Source organism: Camelus bactrianus, chromosome 9 (genome assembly GCF_048773025.1).
Source record: "Camelus bactrianus isolate YW-2024 breed Bactrian camel chromosome 9, ASM4877302v1, whole genome shotgun sequence".
Taxonomy (NCBI): domain Eukaryota; kingdom Metazoa; phylum Chordata; class Mammalia; order Artiodactyla; family Camelidae; genus Camelus; species Camelus bactrianus.
The window spans coordinates 76,919,282-76,942,797 of NC_133547.1; the positions used below are offsets into that span (position 1 = coordinate 76,919,282).

Sequence of the window (23,516 nt, forward strand, 5' to 3'; positions counted from 1 at the left end):
GGACTCTGCAGGACCACGGGGGACCCCAGGGTGGCTCGGATAGATCTTTGCCTTTGAGATGCTCAAGTCTGGAAGGGGTTGTAAGAGATGCACAGAAATGACCATGGGCCAAGGAGGAATGTGCCCAGGGTAAGAGGCTGTGCTAGAATGTCAGAGGCAGCAGAGATCACGAGAGGGAGTCGGGGTGGTGCTTGAACTGGGTCTTGAAGTATGGACTCATCACCCTTCATAAGTGGCATCTTGAGCAGAGGTGCCACTCCTAGGGTGGACACTGTGGCTCTTAAGGACACAGGAGGGTGGGAAGGAAGTTTAAGATGGGGGTGGAGGGCAAAGGGATGAAGACGTGCTGAGCATAGTGAAAGACTGGCAAAGGTAATAACATTAATTGTAACTACCACTGATGGAGAATTCGCATGCACCCAACCTTGTGCTCATGGCTTTGTGTATGTGTTCCCACTTCCTTCTCACAACCCAATGAGAGCGATCAGCTTCATTGTATAGAGTGGAGAGTGAGGATCAGGGAGGTACAGTTCCTTGTCCAAGGTTACCCAGCTGGTTTCAAACCCAGGTTGTTCTGATTCCAAAGCTGTTGGCCTTCACCACCAGGCACACCGACCCTAAAGCCCATACAGGGGCACGATGCTCAGGGCATCTGCTGCCAGGACCTGGAGTGCCACCTGCAGGGCAGCTCCCCGTGATCCATCTGCTCACCCTCTTGCTGGTGCCCTCTTGGGAAGGTGTGTCTTGCAAAGCCTGAGGGGTGAGCCCGGCCCATTGTCATGCATCAAGGAGACAGGATCCCAGTGATGGCGATGATGGTGACCAGATCAGTTACTCTATCAGTCAGTCAACTATCAACCTGGTGAAGGCAGGCAGCCTGTCAAGGAAGATGGAAACCTGGGCCCCCAAGGCTGCTTGGCTGTGGCACAAGTTCAAACTGCTACCAGGTGCCCCAGGGAGTACAGAGCAGAAGCCAGTTCCTGAGGCGGCGGTGTGGGGAACCGCGATGACCTGTTTGTAGCGGAGGCTGTCTGAGTGGGATCGAGGTGCAGGGAAAACCAAGGAGGAGGGTGTGGGAGCCTCTCCTGTTCATCTCCCAGTTCCTACCCACTACTTATTGACTTCCTGGCTCCCTTGGTGTCATAAGTCCCCAAGGAGTGGCACTGGGGTCATGGCCAGTGCATCAGGGGACCCCCAGCTCTGCTGTCCTTTGCAGGACCCAGCAGCATAGCTGCTGAGAGTTGGTTGGGGCTTTGTCCGTCAGACTCCCCACAAACTGGCCTCCAGAGCTACACAGTGGGTGACGCTGAGGGGCAATACCGGGAGGCCGGGAGGTCCAAGGAGCTGAGATCCTGTTCCCGCTTGGTGTCTCCGCCCCTTAGGCGGCATGCACAGTGCCTTAGTGTCCTCAGCTGTCCCAGGGGAGAGAACCCTGTCCTCTCCAGCCTGATGGGAGGGACCAGAGGACAGAGGAGCACCCTGGAGCACATGCCAGAGTCACCATTCACAAGCACCAGCCCTCACCTGGTCCCTCCACCCACACACGTCTTCTCGTCCATTCATGGTGTGGCGTCTTCCAGGAAGCCTCCCCCAGTGACCCCGGCCCTCAGTGGTGACTTCCTGCTCTGACCCCTATGAGCAGTGGTAGCAGTTGGTGCCCCAGTTTTCCCTTCAGGGCTTTCATCTTTCTTGAATGGTGGGCAGCCTGTGAAGGGAGGGGCTGTCCGAGTCAACTCTGCATTAGGTGGGCAGAGGTCAAGGGGAAGCTGCCCTTGGACATCAAAGACGAAGCAATCAGCCACCTCCCTGCCTGCCCATGACACCAGAGAGCCTTTTGGACCACCCAGGGCCGCATGGTTGTGGGGTCTTTCTTGCCGTGCTGACTTCTAGCTTTGTGCCCACAGGTATCAGCACACAGTTCGTGTCTGTGCCCTCCAGGAGGACCTGAGGAGCCTCCCTTATGGAGACCTGACTGAGGTGAGCGGAGCCAGGAGCTCAGCCCCACTGCCGTGGATGGCAGCCCCACCGCCAGGTCCAACAGGCTGAAGCTCGGCAGGTCCCCGCTCCATCCACATCCAGGTGCCCCGGAGGACAGAAATTTCCCAGGAAATGTGGGAAAAGTCAGGCTCTACCACTCTGAATTCTCTACGTGGGTCCTTTCTTGGGTGGACATCATAATGGATGGGGCACTAATTCTACTTGTGTTGGGTTCAGCCTGGTGACTCCTGGGGTCACTCCCAATTTGCCTGTCATCTCGGAGAAGGTTTCTGGTGAGACCTGCTTCCTCACCTCGCTGGCCGGCTCTGTCTTCCCAAGACAGAGGTCAGGGGTGCAGCACTGTGGCTGGAGGCTCAGGAGCCCCTCTTGCCTCACTGGCTCTGCCTGCCCAGCAGTGTATGAGTCATCTGCAAACACTGCCCCTGGAGTGTTCTTTTAAAGAGCTGGCTGGGTCCTGGGCTGAGCTGGCCAGCTCAGGTGGCCCAGGGGAGTCACCAGGCCACCTTCTGTAGCTGCAGTCCAGGGCACCCTCTACAGTCTTCCCACCCTGCCCAGGACCCAGAGGAGCCCAGACAGCACAGGCCAGTTCAGAGCACTGTTGTTCTTTGCTGGTGCCTCAATGTGTCTGTGTCAAGGGAATGGCCACCACAGCCATGGCAGCCCTGGTCACCCTGCCAGGGTTTGCTTTCCCCACCCCTACCCACCTGCCGAGGTGTGCACTCACCCTCCAGGCTCTAGACCTCTGCTCTTGCCAGTTACCACACTTCAGGTTCCAACTGTAAATCCACCCCCTTGAGGAAGACCTTCCTGAGTCCCACAGTCCTCAGTAATGTGCCCCAAAGTACTTGGTTTATGCTTCTCCATTGGCACTTGTTAAATTCTGCCTTGTGCCATTACTAGCTGTATATCTAACCACACACGCTCTGCTCACACGTGAGCTCCCAGTAGACAGGGATCTTTCTTGTCCAGCTTCGTGTGTCCTGCCCAGCGCTCAGCCCAACACCTGGCAGAACACAACGGAGGCTCACTCTGGGCTCAGCTGGATAGACTCACTTGAAGGAGGCAACCTAGGCTTTTCATCCTGTCAATAAATGCTTACTGAGCACCTGCTCTGGGCCAGGTGTGGTGACATGGCTTAGGGATGTGACGATGAACAAGGTAGATCTGTCTCTCATCTTCATGGAGCTTAGAGTTGCCTAGTGGGGGTGGGGAGTGGGTCCACAGGTCAATAAATAGAGAGCTCCCTTGCCCATCTGCTCCCAGCCACCTCTCCCTCCTGTTCCCTGTCCTCTCACCCAGTGCTTTCTGCTCAACAATGCCCTTTGGTGTTAGTGGTCAAGACGGAGCCCCTCCCTATGGGACTGCACTGGGATGGGGCTGTTGTGAGCCAGGTACCCCTCACTCAGCATTGGAAGGAGCTTTTCCCTAGTTGCCACCGCCCACCAAGCTTCCTGCAGAGGTGGAATCTTCCACTTTCCAGGGTACCTGGTGCGGCCAGGGGCGTCCAGCAAGGGGTGGAGGAGCTGGGATGTGGTAAAGAGCGGTCTTCAGAAGAATCTTGAGAAGCTTCAGGAAGTCCCTGTTCCCCAAGGGCTGCGGGGTGGGGGATGGGGCCTGGTGATGGACAGTAGCCCTGCCCCTTTCTGCAGATTGGGGAGCGGGGCCTCAACCTGTCTGGGGGGCAGAGGCAGAGGATCAGCCTGGCCCGAGCCGTCTACTCGAACCATGAGATCTACCTGCTGGATGACCCCTTGTCGGCCGTGGACGCCCACGTGGGGAAGCACGTCTTTGAGGAGTGCATTAAGAAGGCGCTCAGGGGGAAGACCGTCGTCCTGGTGACCCACCAGCTGCAGGTGACTGGGACCAGCAGGACCCATGAGGTCGTTGGTGTGGCAACTGATGCTCACAGAGTCTTCTGTCTAAACCTGCTGTCCTCACCTGGACCAGGTCAGAGAAGGAGGAGGGTGTGCAGGAGACACAGTGATTGTCCCCCGCCACCCTGGCTTGCACGTAGCCCTGACTGCTCCTCTGTGTGCACAGCCCCCACTGTCCTACCTTTGGGCTCAGTGGGGCCAAGATGTTTCCTCCATCAGAGTGTAAATTCTCCAGAAGCAACTGACCCCTACTTGTAGGGTGGACACGAGGCACATCCTCCAGCTCTGGACCACTGATGGCCATGAGATGGGAAATCAGGTAGAAACATTCAACCCTTCCAACAGCAAGTGCTGGGCAGGTCTGAGACCAGGGGTGCCTGAGTGGGGGATGGCTGGGGATGACAGACCCTTTGATGAGGGGCCCAGATGCCCCTGGCATCACTCCCCAGGGAGAAGGGGCTGGAGGCCAGGACTTTGGGGCTAAGGCAAGAAGCTTCTCCCTGCTGAGAGCCAATCTCTCGGGCTTCGGAACACGAATCCTGCCCTGGAAAGGGACTGACTGAGCTTGCCCTGAATGAGCTTGAGAATCTGGCAGGGTGAGGACAGTTCTCACTGCATCAGTCTCACATAAATGGTGCTGAATGCCTGGTCGGAATCCAAGTCTCTGATCCATCTTGAGATAAGCCAGGGTACCCCCATCCTATACAGTGAGTCCCAGAGGTGTGCATGTGTGTGTGAACATGCATGTGCACCTCCCGCCGGAGGAGACAGCCCACAGGGCTCACCTGTAATGAGAAGTCAGATAGAGCAGAGAGAGCAGAAGTCCTGTCTTCCCGCCTCTCCTGCCACCTGTGGGGAAAATGTTAAACAAGGGGTAAGAAGCAGGTCTCATGGTCTTGCAAAGGGTAAGTCAGTCTCGGGGAGGCAGGGAAGCCGGCAGCAAATGAAGTTGCCATGGCTACAGGATGCTGTAGCCAGCATTGTTAGGATCCTCTGTCAGTGCCAGAAGGACCAGCTTAAAGAGGGAAAAGTTTCATCATGACTCAGGAAAATCAGGCTTTCCCATCGCTGTGGCTCTGTCCTCAGCCTCTGCCCCTCTTAGCTGAGGGCTTGAGTTCTCAGAATAAGCTCCAAGCATCTGGATTTCACATGCGGGGATTGCTTGGGTTTCCTCTGAGTGGGCACCATCACCTTGAGAAAGCATCAGATGGGCTGGTGCAGACAAGGGCTCCTGGTTCCTCAGCTGGTCAGGGGCCAGGGTGGAGGAGGAGGTTGGATTTCTTCTGGGCCCCCACGAGGTGACAGGGAACGGGCTCTCACCCAGCCAGGCCGCTAGATGTGATGGCCACAGCTCTGCATCGCCTGGGGTCCAGTCCCTGGAGACCACGTGCAGGGGGGAGGCCTGTCCTCCTGGAGTCCTGTAGATGCAGAGGGAGACTCCTGGCACCTGACGGATGTGGGTCAGAGCTGTTCCATGCAGGAGTCCTCAAGGGGGAAAATGTGGTCTTGGCCCTGGTCCAACCTTTGAACCCTGCTCACCAGCAGTGTGACCTCAGGCAAGAACCCAGGAGGCCTCAGTCTCCTCAAAGACTACTTTTCACCAAGGTCATTTTATCTTACTTTTAGCATGTTGAAAAATGCAGGCAGCCACCAGATGGCGCTAGAATCTTAGTCCGGTTGTCCACTGTTGAGGAGGAGGGGCTCAGAGCCCCAGACCTGGAGCCCCTGGGCTTTTCCAGAGCATTTTTCTGGCTGCTTGTACTCCAGGGCCCACAGGCCATCTGAATGCTTCCCAGCGCTTGGGCTGGACGGCTGCTCTTCTATTACTGGAGGAAACAAATGCAATGAGGCTGGTAGCCGGCTGCTGAAATCCAATCCAGGGTCAGATTTTGTGAGTTTGCAGAACGAAGCTTCTCAGATCACACCTAGTCTCACTGGAGAGAACCGGGGCCTCCTCGGGAGCTTCTGGGGCTGGAATGCGAGCCCCCACACCCATGCCTCAGTTTCCCCAACTGGGAAATGGGCCGATGATAATGCTGCCTCCTTTCTTGACTGGCTTGTGGGAGATTGAGAAACAGGAGATGAGATCAGGCTTTAAAAGTTAGAAGATGCTGGGCAGAGGTGAGAGACGATTTTCAGGAAAAAGGCTCTCAGAAAGTGTCTCAACTGCACATAAAAGCCAGGCTGCTCCTGCATCGGCTGTTCAGGAAAGTGGACAGGAAACTGGGCAGCTTGGTCCAAAGGAGGCAGAAAGGCTGGAGCTGTCCAAAGCCAAGCAAGACTGCTAACATTTGGCTTTTGGGGCACCACCCTCTCCCTACCCAACACCCTACCAGATGCACAATGACCAAATGTAGCTACTTCTTTCCGGCTTTTAATCAAGAGCGTCAAAGGTGGATTTGACCTTGGGTGGACCCCAAAGCACAGGGGAAGACCTCTCAACTGTATTGCAAGGGTCAAGGCTGTCTAGGCTGAACTGTCTTAAATCTCAGAACAGCTTGTCCACCTCTAGGAAGGGCTTCCTGCCCTTAGATGGGCTGATCCTGTGGGGAGAGCTCAGTCTCATTCCAAAATGAAAGGAGATTCTTCTTAACAGCTCTTTGATCACAGGCGTGATATGGAAATGAAGGGAATTCAAATCAGAAAAACAGAAGTGCTTTGGGCAGAACGCAGGGTGCTATGGTTAAATGCAGCGATATTTTTATCATACAGACAAAGCTGGTGTGAACTCTTCAGGCCAGGTGGGGTGGCCTGGTGGCCGGGGAGCGTACCACGGGCTGGGTCTCCTGGGCTAGATGAGGATGACGAGGTGGGCTGGTAACGTCGTAACAGAGGGAGGCCGTCCCTGAGATCATACGTCCCCTCTCCGCCAAATCTCAGCTGCGGCGACTTGGTCAATTTCATCCTCCAAACCTCTGTGACCCGATTTCTCCACGAGGCAGCGCGTGCAGGGAGCAATAGCAGAGGAAGAGTCAGTGTGGTTCATAGTGGCAACCAAAGACCCCTTTGGTACTCATGAGACCTGTGGGCACTTCTCAGCTGGGGGCCGTGTGGCCTCCTGGAGGGCACTGGGCAATGTCTGGGGACACTTTTGCTTGTCACAACCTGGTGGGTGGAAGTGAGGGAGGCTGCTAAATATCCCACAGTGCACAGGCCAGCCCCCCACCGCCCCCCAACAAAGAATCATCTGGCCCTCAATGTCAACTGAAAACCCCTGGTCTAGATGAGCCTGGGACGCCACTGGATGGGGGGCTGGCATGGTGCTTCTCCCTCTTACCAGGGCAGAAGTTCATGGTGGATGGTTTTACTCTCTCTGCAGTTTTTGGAGTCTTGTGATGAAGTCATCTTGTTGGAAGACGGAGGGATTTGTGAAAAGGGAACCCACAAAGAGTTAATGGAGGAGAGAGGACGCTATGCAAAACTGATTCACAGCCTGCGAGGGTTGCAATTCAGGGTAACTCTTCCTACCTGGGTGCAGGACACTGGGAGACTTCCCCCATGATTTCTGGCCTGAAGTTCAGTCACCTGGCTTTCAGAAGAAATTTCATTTTGTCTCCAGGATCCTGAGCACATTTACAATGCAGCCATGGTGGAAGCCCTCAAGGAGAGCCCTGCCGAGAGAGAGGAAGATGCTGGTACAATCAGAGTTCGAATCACACCTCTCTTATTACCCATGGCTCACGTGTGGACACAGATCTCTCTTTATTTCTCACTCTAGTTGTGGCGCCAGGAGATGAGGAAAAGGAAGGAAAAGAACCTGAAACGGAATCAGAATTCGTAGACACAGAAGGTATTTACCGTTCATGCCTTCAATTACATACTTTTAAATATGTATTGAGCACCTACTTTTAGGGATAAAGAAGTGTAGGCATAGTTGTGTGTCCTTTCGGGCAGCTAGCATTATCTGGTTTCCTGTAATGTGAGCTTTGGGGTTCAACTCCCTGAGTCCAAATTCTGTTTCAACCACCAGTTTTATGACTTCAAAGCAAGATATTTGGCCACTCTGAACCTTATATTCTTAATCCATAAAATGGGGAAATAATAGTACCAATCTCATAGGTTCTTGCAATGATTTCGTGAGAAACTGTACATACAATGAATAGCACAATGCTTGACATACAGCAACCCTCGGTAGTCATCACTGTCATCATTAGTTGCAAAGATCAAGGCAATGCACAGAGATTAATCAGAGGCAAAAGCACACAGAAGAGATGTTCCCCACTCTTTCTGGGGGAGCACTGAGAAAGAATTGAGCAGTCGTGGGATAAGGTGGGATAAGTTCATTCATTCCTTCCACAAGTAAGGACTCAGCATTCTACTATGTGCCAGGCACGAAGCTGGGCTGGGGAGACTGGGGAGAGAAAGAAAATATGCCCCGTCCTCAGGATTTTTTCATCTGGTGGGGTCCATAGGCAAGTGGCTAATCATGGGAAACTAATAAGGCTAATGGGGAGCTGGGGTGGGAGTAACAAGGCAGGGAGGTCTTCACTGAGGAGGTGACCTTTGGACTGATCCTTTAAGTATATGTAAGAGTTTGCCAGAGACACTGTGGTGGAAAGATGGGGAAAGGAGAGGATATTGGGCCTGGAGCAAAGAGGATAGATGTGAGAGATGAGCCTAGCAAGGGTCAGACTAGTCAAGCTGCCTCTTCTCTGTATACACTGTTGCCTTCTGTCCCTTCATTCATTCAACATTTGTCGAGAGCCTACTGGGTGCACTGCCCCGCACTGGGCACTGAGAGGGCAGGGCTCAAAATTCACCTTCCTCCAAGTCCCCATAGCAAGGTCCCTCAGTCATGTGTAGCTGCAAAAACACCTTAGTATATTTCAACAACTTTAAGATGCCATCCATTTTAAGATCAGCATTATTTCATGTACTGCTTAGAAAGAATAGCCTCTGCCAATCAGACAATATGGCGTACTACCGAATGGGGCGCATCCTGATTTCAGAGATGTTAAAATGTGGAAAAAAAAAAAGTGAGTCTTCCCATAGATGAAAGTTGGCACCATTAACGGTGCTTGTGACAAACGCATTTGGAAAGACAACATATTTTTATTGCTCTGGAGGTAGCCAAGGCTGGAGTGGGGAACCCAGCCGTCTCTTCCATGCTTTCTCAGGAAAGCTCCAGGCTGCCCAGAATTTGGGGCCCTGTGGAGAGAGTAAATCCTACTTGTCTGGAGAGAAGAGGGAACCTGGGAAATTAAATGCTTTGAGAGCTGTAGGAAAGGGAGGGTTGAAGGTGGCACTGCCCACAGGCCTGGCACCAGGGCACTTTCTAAAGTGGCTCAAGGGTGAACAGAGCATCAGCAGCACAACTGGCTGGGCTGGGCCCCAAGGCGGCCTGACAGTTCCTGTTGTGCCCCAGGGTGCCACTCTGCCCGCCTGAGGAGTCCTGTCGTGCTGCAGCCTGAGGGAGACACAATGAGTGACAGTCAGGCTGAACGTTTGCAAAGAAGCGCGTAGGTTCCCAGGCAGAGGGGCTAATGGCAGCTCTCTTCACCGAGGCACCTTTAAGGTCTGACAGCTTTCTCTGCCGGGGCAGGGTGCAGAGAGCCCGTGCACAGGGGTGCCTCTTTGTCTGGCTCTATTTATCTCTGTTTACAAGAGCCAGGTATAACCACAGCATGCTTCTCCAGGGAGGGGAGGGAAGAGATGTGCATTTGATCCTGGCTGCTGGGAGCTCCTAGCCAGCATCGCTGCACCTCCGAATGTGTTTCAATGAGAACTTGATGGCCATTGCCCCTTCCCCTTTGGAAAGTGGAGAGGACGGGGGACAGCCTTGTGGAGGGAATCAGGAGTCCACGCAGCAGCTGACTTGGGAGGATGCCCTGGGTTTCTTCTCACGGTGTGAGATCCCTAGTAGACGCCTTCTGGCTGGCCCCAGACTAGATGCTGTGGGTGCCCTTAGCACGTCTGCCCACATAGCCCAACTCCCAGCTTCCACACCTGTGTCTCTGGTAGCTGCCAGCCCTGGGTCAAGCTGGAAGTGCTGGGGAATTAACCACCCCGCCGCCCCGGGTGGAGCCCTCACCCAATGGCCAATGGGAGTTGGTGCAGAAATGTCCCAGATCCCACTGCATGTGAGAAAAACCTCTGATGTGTAGTCCTGCCCTGGCTGGAGATTTCTCTGTGCTGGGTTAGTCTCCTGTCGCCCAGTAGGGGGCGCTGCCTTGGTGAGCCACCTTTACTTTTAGTTCTGGCATAAACTTCATGTGTTCACACCCACCTTTTAGGATCTGCTTTTGGAGAACTAGACCAAGACAACTCCTGTCTCCCCAGGGATGAACACCTAGTAGGGCTTAATAAATATTTCTCAAAAGACTGAATGCCACCTGCCCCACAGGGCTGTAATGAGGACCAAAATAAATAAATAAATAAAATGAGCAAAAGTGTGTTGGGAATTTGAAAACATAGGGCGAGTGCAAGGAAGGATGGTAACTGCCCTGAGCGGGGGCAGGGGGTGTGCTGGAGGGGCTCCCGCCCCACCAGGGCTGCCTCAGGACTTCTGTTTGTCTCCACAGCTCCTCTGCACCAGCTCATCCAGACGGAGTCCCCCCGGGAAGGGACTGTGACCTGGAAAACGTATCACACGTACATTAAGGCTTCTGGAGGTTCGGTATAAAACAACGAGTTTCTTGATTTAATTTATGTTAAAAAATTCTTTTTTAAACAGTTGGGTTCACGTTTTATGGTTTCTGTAACAATTTCTCTATGCGAGGGTCCTTTCTTACAGCTTTTATTTTTTTTCCCCCTAAAAATCTAAAGTCTGATAATACAGCCTTTTAAATGGAATCATCCTTTATCTCCATTAAAGCTGCCAGACTCTTATTTATTGAAACTGAGCGAGCAGCAGCACGACCCAGCTCTGGTTCTGGTGAGACCTCGCACTCTAACCTCTGAGCACACAGCCTTCAGCTCGTTCCCCGCCTTCAACGCAAGAGTCCTGTCTCCCCGTGTGAAGCATACCTTGTAGTTTCATTCCCTGTCTCTCCCCAGCAAGGCTGGGTTTTTAGTTGCTTTTAAAGAACACCGAGTCACTTCTATTAAGTGCGTAACAGTGGTTCTTCTAATAGGTTGACAATTTGGACCCATTTCCCAAGCATGTGGAACAGACGTCCCTGTTAGGGGTTCAGGGATCCAACACCCAGATTTGTCGTGTCAGCCTCGAAGGTGGTTCCCAGGGGTGGGGGTCCTTTTCCTGCAGGCTTTGAGTTTCCCATCAGGGTTAGAGCCTGAGGAAGGAGAGCCCACTGCAGCCCCCTCGCCTCTGTAACCCCTGGACCTCTCCGTCCTCTGCAGGGTACCTCCTCTCTCTCTTCGTGGTGTCCCTTTTCCTCCTGATGATTGGCAGCTCCGCTTTCAGCAACTGGTGGCTGGGGCTCTGGCTGGACCAGGGCTCACAGGTGAGTTCCCCTTTGGCACTGGGAAATGTTGAGTCAGTCGCTGACGGAGAGTCTGAACATGCCCGACACCCCATGATGAGCCTCCCACAGCCCCCTTCCACAAGGCTGAGGTCAGCTGCTTACACTACACAGCTCAACTCCTGAAATCTCCTTTGATTTTGCAAGACAAGCAGGGCATGGGAATTTTTATGTGCCACCTTCAGATTTTAAAGAGTTGGCTAAACAGATTGTGCCAGGCAATCCGAGCGTGTCTGGAGTCACGCACGTGCAGGATAGGGTCAGTTTTGCAGCCTCTCTCTCTGAGGAGGAGCTGGGGAGGGAGAGGGCCAGGGAAGCCTAACACAGATTTCTGTCTTCTTGCCTCTGAAACTGGTATCTTGTCACAGACACTGTGTGGTGTCAGGGGGTTCCACCCAGCTCTGCTCCCCAGAGTCCCTCTGCAGGAACAGGATATGCAAAAGTCAGACTCAGTCCCTGGATGTGCTGCAGGGCCCTTCGGGGTCTTCTCTGCCTCCTAAGCTCTCATCTAGGCCAGGGCCGTCCTGAGAAGGACTGATAAGTCTTCTCTTGCACAAGCTGGCTGGAAGCTCTCCCAGCTTTTGGCCCATGGTTTCAAAGCTTTCCTGGAGCCCCGGGAAATGCTGTGGGGTTGCCTGCCCGTCCTCCAGGATTACATTTTGGCACAGTTCTGTTGCTATGACAACCAAAGCAAGGAGGCCCTGGGAAGACACAGGCAGGGGAGAGGCAGCTATAGCCCTCCTGGAGTTTGGCACACTTTCCCGAGGCCAGTCCCAAGGGGGGAGTCCAATAGGTGGTCTGCTCTGTGCAGAGAGAGAGCCATCTCTGGAAGGTCCCCCCCCCCCAGACCTGTGTTTGCTCATGAAGAGCCCTTTCCTTGGAGAGGCCAAGGTTTGAGCCAGAGGGGGGCCTCCCCCTACATATGGTGCTTCCCCAGAAGGCCCGTGCCTGGGGCAGCAGCAATGACAGCTGACCCATGCGCTTGCCCCACCCCCAGACACTGGGGGCGCAGCCCACAGCACAGCGATGCCTCCTCTTCAAGCTGGTCCTTTGGTCGATTAGCTCCCCAGGGATGCTTTTGCTTTTAGGAATGTTCATCCATCAGCCGCTGCCTCTGGTTTACATTTCCGCTATTGCTGTAATCAGCAAAATGGCATTTAGACGGAAGATGCTTGTTTGCTCCCCAAAGGCAATCTTGACTTTTAGCACACAGCTCAGGGAAACATGAAACTGCCAATGAAAACTCCCAGAGCCCTTGGTTCCCCAGGCTCCCTCCTCCCTGCAGGGGCTCCAGGCCTCTGCAAGGGGGCCCTGGGGCTGAGCCATTGTGCAGAAGAGCCCCCAAGTCTCCCCAAAGGCCCGGTGGCTTCTGCCAGCAGGTCCCTGATTCCCTGGCCTGTCTGGGCCGCCTGAGGGCTGCTCAGCCCACCTTTGGAATCCAGACTTTGTCGCTTCTGTGATGTTTCTGGCCCAGCATCACCTCTGGGCTCCCCAGCGGCTGCTCCACACAGGCCTGGCTTGTCTGCTTTGCTTCCCCCACTGACTGTGCAGAGCCTTGTGAGCTAGGGGCCCCTCGGGGCCACAGCTGCCCAGCAGGAGGACCCAGGCACAGCTCAGAAGCCCTCACAGAGACGTGATTTGGTTTTACCACCCAACTCACTCTTAACAATTATGCACCTGTTTTTAGTTTCTTCTCCCCGGAAAGACTCTCTGGAAAGTTTCCATTCTTTGGACAGTTGATCAACTCTTGGTTCTTCTTGTTTTCCTCCCAAAATGAAGTGTGGGCCTCAGGGCAACACAGGAACGTGCGAGGTCGGCACGGTGCCGGTGGACACCGGGCCGCGGGGGCACCAGTGGGTGTACATGGGGAGCATGGTGTCCGTGCTGCTGTTTGGTGTCACCAAAGGCTTCGCCTTCACCAAGACCACGCTGACGGCATCCTCCTCACTGCACGACCGAGTGTTTGACAAGGTACAGTCTCCCCCACCCCCACCCGCACTCTGGGGGCTGCCTGCACAGCCCGTTCATCAGTCAGTGGGGGTTACTGAGCACCTGCGATGCCTCAGACCCTGAGCTGGGCTAGCGGACAGACAGTGCTCATGGAGCTCACAGTCGAGTCTGGGAAAAGTCTTCCAGTAGCTAATTATCAACTATGAAGGCAAACTTCTGGGAGCTGTGGGGGTGTCATGGGCCCAGGCAGAGCTGGGAGTGAAGGTGAGGGTGGACAGGAAGGTCTCCCCGAGGACACTGCCCTGGAGCAGGCGTGTGCAGCCCCAGAGGGCTTCTCCTGCTCCAGAGAGCCCTGAGCACCTCAGGCCCCCTCTTCATTCTGCTGCTGCGTGCACACAGGTGCAGCCCACAAAGACACAGTGGAACTTGGCTTTTTATTGCCCTGGGGCACAAAATCTCTCCATCCTCCACGGAGGCTGAATCCCTCCCGCAGTCACTGGCATTCACGGAGGCCATGAGAGACGAGAGCATCCTCACTTCCCAGGGTCGCCCGGCACAAGTTGTTGGGCTCAGGATCCCAGCCCCACAGAGCGCTGCCTGCGGTCACTCAACACGCACTCAACCCTGATTCTCTGCTGTCGCCCGCAGGTCCTGGAGAGCCCGATGAGCTTCTTTGACAGGACTCCCACCGGCAGGCTAATGAACCGCTTTTCCAAGGACATGGACGAGCTAGACGTGAGGCTGCCGTTTCACGCCGAGAACTTTCTGCAGCAGTTTTTCATGGTGCTGTTTATTCTCGTGATATTGGCTGCTGTGTTTCCTGCTGTCCTTTTAGTCCTGGCCGGCCTTGCTGTAGGCTTCTTCATTCTTTTACGGTAGGTCCATGCACTATTTAAAAAGGAGCCCATGAAACCTATGCATATTTGGTTTTCCCTGCACAGTGACCGGGTCGTATCAGGTGGTACTGAGTGCTATGCTAAGTGGCAGACATCTGGCATTTCAGTCTCAACACAATGCTGAGTGGTGGCTAGGATTGGGAGATCCACTGGTCCCAGGCTGGGACACTTGCAACCACAGTTGCTGTCTGGCTGCTGTTACGTTCTTAACCATGGGGCTCCATCATTCCCGCTGCAGGAGGAGAGAGGAGGCCAGTGTCAGTCTCTCTGACCTTTGGGAAATAGCCCCATCTGACCACTGATGCACTGAAAAGCCTCGGCTGCATGGCACCAGGCAGTCCCCATGCCTGCTCCGCATGGGGAGAAGCAGAAGGGCAGCGTCGGTTCCAGGTTTCCAGGGAACCCGGCTCCTCCCTGTGCCTGGGTGGGCTGGGGTTCTCAGCAGGCAGCTGGGTGGACGACCTGGGTGATGTCAGAGAAATGCTGCAAGCTACAGTTTACTCGTCTCTAAAATGGAGATCATAGAAATATAGACTTCACATGTACCGGGGGGGTTCTTGTTAGGACCAATGAGGCTAGGCGACTGTAAGTGTCTTGTAAATGAACAATGGGACACAGTGTTATACAAGCTTTGAGCTTCCATAAAGCTCAGCAAAATGCTTATCATGCTCCCAGATGTTTCGAGCCCTGGTCTGGACACTGAGAGTCTTGAAGGAGGACCCCCATATTGCAAGGATTCAGCCAACAAATCCTGGACCCACCTCCACCTGTAAACCAGGTTGTTTTCACCCACTCAGAGCCGAGTTTTAGAAATATTGCTTTGGCCATAGTGTGGAGGGTGGATAGAGCCACAGAAAGATCAGGATGGAACTACAGGACAGGAGAATCTTAAAATGTAGAGTCTGAGTGAGAGATGAGAAATAGGCATAGCAGTCAGGGCAGCAAAGAGAGGTGGCTTTGGGAGCCATTTCCAAGATGGTCCACTGGGGCTAGGGGGGTGGGAGAGGCCAAGGATGAGTCCAAGATTGGGAGTGATGCGAAGACAGATGCGAGTGATCCAGGAGGAGGTGCAGTTGGGGTAATCAAGATGACAGGTTTGGTTTTGGTTGTTTCCAGTTTGTGGATCAAGTCTGTGGCTGATGCCAGCAGACAGTGGGACTGGTGGGCATAGGGACCCATGGGCAGAGAGGCAGACTCCGCATCCTTGGCTGAGGTTGGAGTCACCTTGGGAACACGCATGTGTGCCCTGGGAGCTGGGGGGCTGGGCTGTCACTCCAGGCTCCCATTTTCCCTTCGGTTGGACGCGTAAACATGGTTGGCTTATATTTAGGGCCAGCACTGTGGAGAGTCACTTCTCACGCGGTGAGGCACTCATGCCATGAGAAGCACTCAGAACTGAGACCACAGGGAGGAATGGCTCATACGAGACCCCATATCCAGAGGAGAGTGGTGCGCCAACCCCTCCTCCCTAGTGAGATGAGTTAGATGGCACCGTCCACCTTAGATTTTGTCTTGAGTGTGTCATTGGATCTGCATGTGCCGAGGGGAGCCCTGGGAGACCCCCCTTTGGGGCCCTCCTGGCCGCTCTTGGTTTCCCTGCAGCATTTTCCACCGAGGAGTCCAAGAGCTCAAGAAGGTGGAGAACATCAGCCGGTCGCCCTGGTTCTCCCACGTCACCTCCACCATGCAGGGCCTGGGAACCATCCATGCCTATGACAAGAGGGAAGACTGCGTCGACAAGTGAGTCCTGGGTGGGGCCTGCCCCGGGGCTTCCACTCCCTGCTGGCCCCCAGCGGGAGGTGCCGACTGAGGAGGGGAGTCTGGGCCTCCGATGGACTGTGGAAGGAGAGCTGGCAGAACCGAGGTGGAGCCCCCTTAGACACGAGGCCTTTCTCCTCAGTGTCTGCGGCTCCCAAAGGTTCCAGCTCATCCAATGACAACCTCACAATGGGGTTTTATTCATTTTGTTTTTTCGCTCTAAAAGTAAAATGTATTCAATTCAGGAAAATAGGGAAAAAAAAAGTTACCCACAGGACCCCAACCCAAATCCTGTTAAGGTTTTCATATGTTTGCCTTCCAGTCATTTCTTTTTTTTTTTTCTATTTCTGAAATACTTATAATCATTTTTGTCTTGTTTTATTTTTAAATAGCATTTTCACATTATTATATATTCCTTGTATGGATAATTTTTAAAGGCCACATTACATCTCACTTCGTGGGTGGACCAGTTTTCTTCTCTTTAAAATGTGGGGACTAGATAAATACATTTCTCTGGCATCCTCCAGCTCCAAACTTCTGAAATACCACATAATCACGTACAATCACTGTGTATCAATCACAGGAGGCTCACAGTGGTAACAAACAGCTCCAGATTTTAGGGACTTAACACAATACACGTTTATTCTTCCTCAAGTCCCAACTGAATGAGGACCCACGGGGCAGGGGTAGAGGGTTCTGTGCCACACTCAGGTACACGGCCTTTCTCCATCTCGAGCTTCTCCATCCTGGCTTCTCCAGGATCCACTGGTCTAATTGGGAGATAAATGGAACGATGTGGGTGGAGGACCTCAACCCTAGTGAAGTGACTCATCATTTCTGCACACTCATTGGCCAGATTTTGGTCATGTGGGCTCACCTAACTGCAAAGGAGCCTGGGAAATGTAGTCCAGCTGTGTCCAGAGGAGGAAAGGAAAATGGATTGTGGTGAATCTAAAGCAGTCTCTGCCACATTGATGTTCTTTTTCCACCCCCATTCTTTCCTTCCTTAAAAACCTAATACACACTTCAAAGTGCATCTCTCTCTCTCTCTCTCTCCCCGGCCCCTGCCACCCAGTCTCAGTGTGGACCAGGCATCCCAGCCTGTCTTCAGCTAGTCCTGCTACTGGTTTAACCCGAACGGCATCTGTCAAGAGTCCTGCATCGCACGTGACCCCCCAGGGTCCTGGTCAGGAGTCATTCATCGACTCACAACAAGCAGAACTGAGTCAAGCCTTGTCTTCCCGCAGATTCTCCCCCAAGGTTTCCATGAGGATCTTATAGGAGAGCTGAGCCTTACATGACTGATGAGCTCTACCCTCTTTTAACACTTTTTTTTCCTGTCATGAACTTTCTGGAGGGCTTGGGCTTCTGACATATATTGCTTTTGCAACCAAAAATACTACAGGACTCAAAAAAAAAAAGGTTGGAGGTCAAATTCCAATGTGATCCCAGCCAGTGACTCTGTTTCTGCACAACCTCACCAACCGCACAGATAAGACCGCAGATGACTTCTAAGTCGCTTAAGCTGTCAGTTGAATTTGTAGGCTTTAGAGGTACATGATAGTGACACCACGGTATCTGGAAGAGTATTTTAACTAAGCTCTGGGGAAACTAAGTTAGAGTGGAAACAGAAAGGAAGAGGGTGCTGCAGGGCCCACCAGGGTGTCCAGAGGTGCTTCCAGACAGAATCTTTTGAGTTTTAGAAGAGTTGGAGCAGCAGTGGCCGAGGGCGAGCCAGGGGAGGAATCTCAACTCCTTAAGGGTTTAAACATCAAAAGGTTTTCATTATTTTCTAATAATTTCTACCAGTTGATCTGAGGAAGCCCCTTTCCCAGCAGGTTAGAGGAACCTTCTGTGGCAACTGTGTTTGATATCTCTTCTGGTCAATGGTTAGCTGAGTTCAGTTAAAATTTCAATCTTGAATGTATCTAAGCCATAGCCTCGCCGCCCCCATCCCCTCAAGACTTGGAGAGCTCATGCTAGGCTGTGTGTATGTATTGTAGGGGCAGGATCACTGTTGGGAAGCCCCTGGTCTGTTCTCTTAAACACCCTCTCCCTTTTCTCTGAGCTTGGGAGCCTGGTTCTCAGAGGCTGGTGCAGGGGGATGGAGGTGGGAAAGGACACACCCTCAGTGACCAGTCTGTCTGGGGTCACTCTCCTCTCTGCTGTTCATTTCTGCCAATCCAGCTCTTCGTGCGTGGCAGGGGAGAGCCCCCAACAGGATCCAAATCCCTAGCAGCTCTGCCAGGCCCTCCCAAAGGACAAGCTGTGCCTGGGTCGTGCAGTGAGCTCTGTCTGGCAGCCTCATACTGCGTTCCCGTGATGTGGAGCCTCTTACCTCACACCGATCAGTGTCACATCAAGACCGCAGCCCCACACGCCAAATTCCATGTGCGCCCCCAACTCTAGGAACTGTAGTAATGGGCAGGACCCACCTTCCATGCATCTGGGGAATGAGGGACTCCAGGGATGGGTCTTGCCCTCATCCCTTGGTGGTGTCATCTCTGTCACTCTGCCCTGTGCTCCGTCTCCTCTTTGGCTTGGTGGACACGTAGCAGGGATACAAGATGCCAGCTTCCTCTTCTTGAAGAGACCTACAGCTTTAAAAGCAATTGCCTTGATTCTTCTTTCTCTGAATTGGGGAGGAGAACCAATCCAGCACCCTCCCTTCCTTCCTCTATCAGCACAAACATTGATTCTCCTTAAAGGCAATCTCCTCCACCCCCTACTCTCTTTATAGATCAAAGGAGCCAACGGTCATTTCCACAGGACCTTTGGGGGGTGGCTGACTCCAAGGCAAGGATCCTTTGAAGGTAGAGTGTGAGGTACTTAGCCTTGTTTGTCCTCAGCTGTGGGTTCCAGTTGCCAGTTTCTGGGAAAGACAGAAAGAGCCCACTCAGCACCATACTCGACTGCCATGTGGGATTTTGCAAAATACATGCAAATCGGAGATGCCTATGGTGGCCGATGTTGAAGATTATGGATACATGCTCATCTTTGTAAGGCAATCCTATGTAGGAGTGCACTGGCCCTTGATTAAAAGCTCCCCTTGCCCTGTTTCTCCAGTAGTCCTGAGTCTATGGAAGCTGATCTCCTATTTTGTTGATTTATTCATTTTAGGTTTAAGATGCTAAATGACGAAAACTGCAGCCACCTCCTGTACTTCAACTGTGCTCTCAGGTGGTTTGCTCTAAGAATGGATGTCCTCATGAACATCGTCACTTTCATTGTGGCCTTGTTGGTGACCCTGAGTTTTTCCTCAATCAGTGCTTCATCCAAAGGCTTGTCATTGTCTTACATCATCCAGGTAACACCTAGTGCAAGGTTGGGCTGGGCCTGGAGGCTCTGGCATAGAGTGTATCCAGGAGGGTGGACAGAACAAAAAACCCAACTCAAATGGGTTTACACAAGAAAGAGAGCTTAGTGGCTCATATCACTAAAAGGTCTGGGGGCTGTGTGGGCTTCAGGCACAATTGGATCATGGCCCCTCTTTGTCCTCCTCCTGTGATGACTTCCTTCATAATTGTACAGTGGTAACTGGCAGCCTCTGGGGGCTATAGCAGGAAGAAAGCTTTTCCTGCCCCAGCCACTGAACAAAAGCCCTGTGCTTTACTCTTGCTGGATTAATTTAGGCATCCCAGAACTAACTGGTGGCTTGATGTGATTGGGATGATTGGCTTAGGCTGAAAGATGGAGCCACACCCATCGCACCCCAAAGTCACACAGAGAGAGCAAAAGGAATGCTGGAGAGGCAGCCACAGTGTCCATGGTGAATAATTACTGACTTTTCTTCTTTGTGGCTTGGGTGTTTTTCTTTCAAAAAATAACAAAAATAGGGAAATAATAATAGGGAAATACATGACATTTTAGTCACAGTTATAAATCCGTTACATACATTAACTCATTTATCCGCCACAACAACCCTATGAGGTAGGGATACCATAATCTCCATTCTACAGGTGAGGAGACTGAGGCCCAGAAAGACATGCCAGGACCACACACCTGCATGTGTGAGCATCAGGATTTGAACCACGTCATCTGGGTCTGATACCCACCTAAGACTGCCTCTGCTTCTTGATACAGGCGTCACGTTTCTCTCTTTGGAAGCTTTTCCAATGCAGTCTTTATCCTCAGGGCTCTGACACCCCAGGACAGTGTTTCTGAGTGTGGGTCTGTTTCCATTAGTTCTGTTCAAGGCTGGGAACAGAATAATCTCTCTTCAAGTTGGAAACATTTTTCCTTTCCCTCCACGGTTCCTTTTTCTCGTCTTGATAATTTCCTAGTCTCCTTTCCCTTTGTTTTCTTTTTCTGTGACTCCTATGGGTTGAATATTGGACTTCCTGCATCAATCTTCTATGTTTCCTTCCTTTCATCTCAAGGTTTCTATATTTTATCTTTATTCTGGGAGTTTTTCTTCACTTGGTCGTTCAGCCGCTATTTTGAATTTAAAGTTTGTCAGTCACATATTCTTACACTTAATTTCCACAAATTATTCCTTAGTCTCTGAGTTTTTAAAAGGCTCATTTTTAGATAGATGCAACATATTTTAAAATGTCTCTGAGAACATTAATTAGAGGTTCATGCCCCGCCACTTTCTTAAACTCTCCTCTCTTCTTTGACTGGTATCTGTTTTTTTCCAGGCTCTTTGTTTGCTTATTTATCTGTTTGTTTATCTGGTTCTTGCTCTTTTCACACCATTGGTTTTGTTCATATGTCTCTTGGTCCATTTGTATTTAAGGCTGAGGAACTAGATTGGGTTTTCAGGGTTTCCTTTGCCTTTGTCTATGTCCTGCCAGGTGTCTCCTGATGGGGGAGGTCTTATAACTACGAGTTGGGGAGGGGATTGGACTTTTCCACAGGCTGGCTTCACTTCAGGAGAGAGCCAGGGAGCTGGCCTTCAGGCACCCAAGTGCTAGGTTTAAAGGGATTTTATCTAGGATACTATCCTGGGAGCCCTATTTGTGTGTGTGTGTGTGTGTGTATGTGTGTGTGTGTGTGTGTGTGTGTGTGTGTGTGTGTGTGTGTGTGTTGGCTAGGGAGAGTGTCCAGCTACCTCTGGTTGGGAGAAAGGAAGGGAGCAGAGGATATGGGTCCAACAGGAGGAGACGGCTAAAGATGGCCTATCAGTTGATCTCTCTGTGGCCCCTTCTCACCCCGGAACCTCTCTGAGTCCTGTGTGGCAGAAGGCTCTGGAAGCCCCCACAGCACACTCTCCCTCCATTCTACTGAAAGAGACTTCCATCCTCTTTCCATCTTCCAGAATGTGTAACCCTCTCATTCAATGCTATCTCTCCCCCAGCCCCTTGCTGTCTCTTCCCAAGGCTATTCCTTTTTGAAATCTCTCTACTGGCATTTTAATGGTATTTTGGAAAGGAGGAGGAAAAAAAATATATGACTAGGACCATATCTTAACTGAGAGAAATGAGTTTTCCTTGGATAGGCAGTTTCCCTCATTGATGGATGGTTTTATTTGCTGTCGCCTAGTCACATATATGATGTTAAATAGATCCCCTTGGGCCCCTATACTTAGTCCCAGTGAAACAGCTTTCCTCAACTGAGGTCATGCCCTTGGGGGATGTCACCAGCCTTCTGTGAGACTGTTTTCGAACATTCCTGTAAGGCTGGGAAGCTGGCACACACTGAGGTCTAGGGGACGCTTCTCCTCCAGCTGGTTTTGGGGCTTTCTTGAGCGTTAACCCCCTTTGGAGAACACAGAATCCAAGTGACAGAGCTTCCCTTGAGAACAGAGGTGACCCCCTAGGTCGAGGAGAAATTTGTCTGAAGTCCCACAGAGCAGAAAGTGAGCACAAAGTAACATCACATAACGTCACGGAGGAGAATGAGCACTTCTGGGGTCAGCAGTGTGCTGACGAGGGAATTCTAAGCCGCTGGAGCTGATACCCTTGAACTTAACAAAACACGCACATGCCCTTCTCAAGGGCAGGGGTTCATTCATTCATTCACCAGATGTCCACTGAGCACCTCCCAGAGCCAGAATCTCGCTAGCTGCTGCGGGTTCAGCAGTGAACAAGACAGACAGGTCCCTGCCCTCACGGAACTTACACTCTAGTGGGATAGTGAGGGATAGACAGTGGGATGGAAGAAAGAAGTGCACAAGTAAACAAATAAGATGACTTCAGAAATCACTGAAGCGTGATGAAGATAATGAGGCAGGGTAACTGACTGTCAGCGGGGAAGCCACATTAGACCTGATAGTCAGGGGAGGCCTCTGTTGGGAGGTGACTTCCAAGGTGATACCTGAATGATAAAGAACGAGCCAGGGAAGGAGGGGCCAAGGGAGGCTGGGGCAGGCAGGAGCTTGGTACTGGCGGGGGACTCAAGCTCCTGTGGCCTGAGCAGAGTGGTGGAGAGTAAGCTCTGAGGACTTGGCAGGGCTCTGTCAGCCGTGGGCAGGGGTGTAGCCTGTATCCTAAGAAAGGCTTTCTCACCTGCAGTGCTGTGGACACTTGGGCAGGATCATCCTTTTGGGGAGGGGCTGTTCTGTGTGTTCTGGGAAGTTAGCAGCCTCCCTGATCTCTAACCAGGAGTCGCCAGTAAAACTTCCTGCCTCCAAGGTCATGACAAATTAGACATTGCCCAGTGTCCCCGGGGGGCATAATCACGCCAGCCGTGAGCCACTGCTCAAAGAGAAATGTGTGTGAAGCTGGAGGGCAGTAAGGGAGGCCTGCTGAAGGGGGCTCTCGGAGGGTCTGCACCCACACGGTTCTCCACCTTGTCCACCTTCTCTGCCCAGCCTGCCTCCTTCCTGTTAAGGCCACTTGCTGCTACCCAGAGCTTTCTGAACCTGAGTTTGCCTGGCAGACTTCTTATCATAAATGCTTTGACACACACAGTTTTCCTGAACCACTGACCCCCCTGCCCCACAAGGCAGGTAACTCCCCAGCTCAGCCACAGCCTTGCTTTCACAACATCCTGGGTAATTGACATTCTTATCATTCCTTGAAACTGCCTGTGTCTCGTCCTGCTGGCCCACTCGTAGGTAAGCCCCTTGAGTGTGGGGTCTTGGGTATCACATTTACCCTGGGAAACCAGCCCCTGAACAGTGCCAGCTCACAGTCACTGCTCAGCTAGTGAGGAAGACCTGGTCCGGCCTCTAGCCCACTAGCCCGGCTTGTGTCAAGGCAGGTGCTGTTGGTGCCCACCCTCCTCCCCCAGGGCAGGCCAGTTGGCCCCTCACAGCTGCGGGCAGATGCTCAGTTCCAGCCCGAGGTGGGCGGCAGGCGCGGGGAGTCCTCTCAGCAGGACCACCCCAGCAGTGATGCCTGCAGGGAGTTAGTGGCGATGGAGTCCAGCATCCTCGGGACAACTCAGGTGTGCTCCATGCGGATACTCAGGGCCCCCGACAGAGTCGAGCTTTGGTTGCCCGCAGTGAAGCCTCTCCGGACACCCCTTCTCTTCTGTGCCTCACTTCTCCCAGCCCCTCCTGGGACTTTTTGGGTCCTCCTGGAGTAGGTTCCCAGGGCTGCTGTAATAAATGGTCATAAACGACTGGCTTAAAACCAGAGAAATGTATTCTCTTGCAGTTCTGGGGTCCCGAAGTCTAGAATCAAGGTGTCGGTAGGGCCATGTTCCCTCTGGAGGACCAAGGGGAGAATCTG

The 23,516-nt window shown here is 52.6% G+C and overlaps 1 protein-coding gene across 3 annotated transcripts in view; it reads left to right on the forward strand.

Annotated features, from left to right (window-relative positions):
• ABCC12 (ATP binding cassette subfamily C member 12) overlaps window positions 1-23,516 on the forward strand; it is a 57,144-nt gene that overhangs the window by 24,258 nt on the left and 9,370 nt on the right. For 2 of the 3 annotated variants that reach the window (XM_045512987.2, XM_074370801.1), the window contains 11 exons: window positions 1,905-1,977; window positions 3,648-3,851; window positions 7,192-7,326; window positions 7,432-7,507; window positions 7,591-7,662; window positions 10,394-10,483; window positions 11,172-11,290; window positions 13,073-13,264; window positions 13,892-14,118; window positions 15,742-15,879; window positions 19,018-19,204. In XM_045512987.2, the coding sequence (XP_045368943.2) occupies window positions 1,905-1,977; window positions 3,648-3,851; window positions 7,192-7,326; window positions 7,432-7,507; window positions 7,591-7,662; window positions 10,394-10,483; window positions 11,172-11,290; window positions 13,073-13,264; window positions 13,892-14,118; window positions 15,742-15,879; window positions 19,018-19,204 (1,513 nt within the window). The remainder of the gene's footprint in view (window positions 1-1,904; window positions 1,978-3,647; window positions 3,852-7,191; window positions 7,327-7,431; window positions 7,508-7,590; window positions 7,663-10,393; window positions 10,484-11,171; window positions 11,291-13,072; window positions 13,265-13,891; window positions 14,119-15,741; window positions 15,880-19,017; window positions 19,205-23,516) is intronic. The other variant, XM_010950200.3, reaches the window with a different exon arrangement.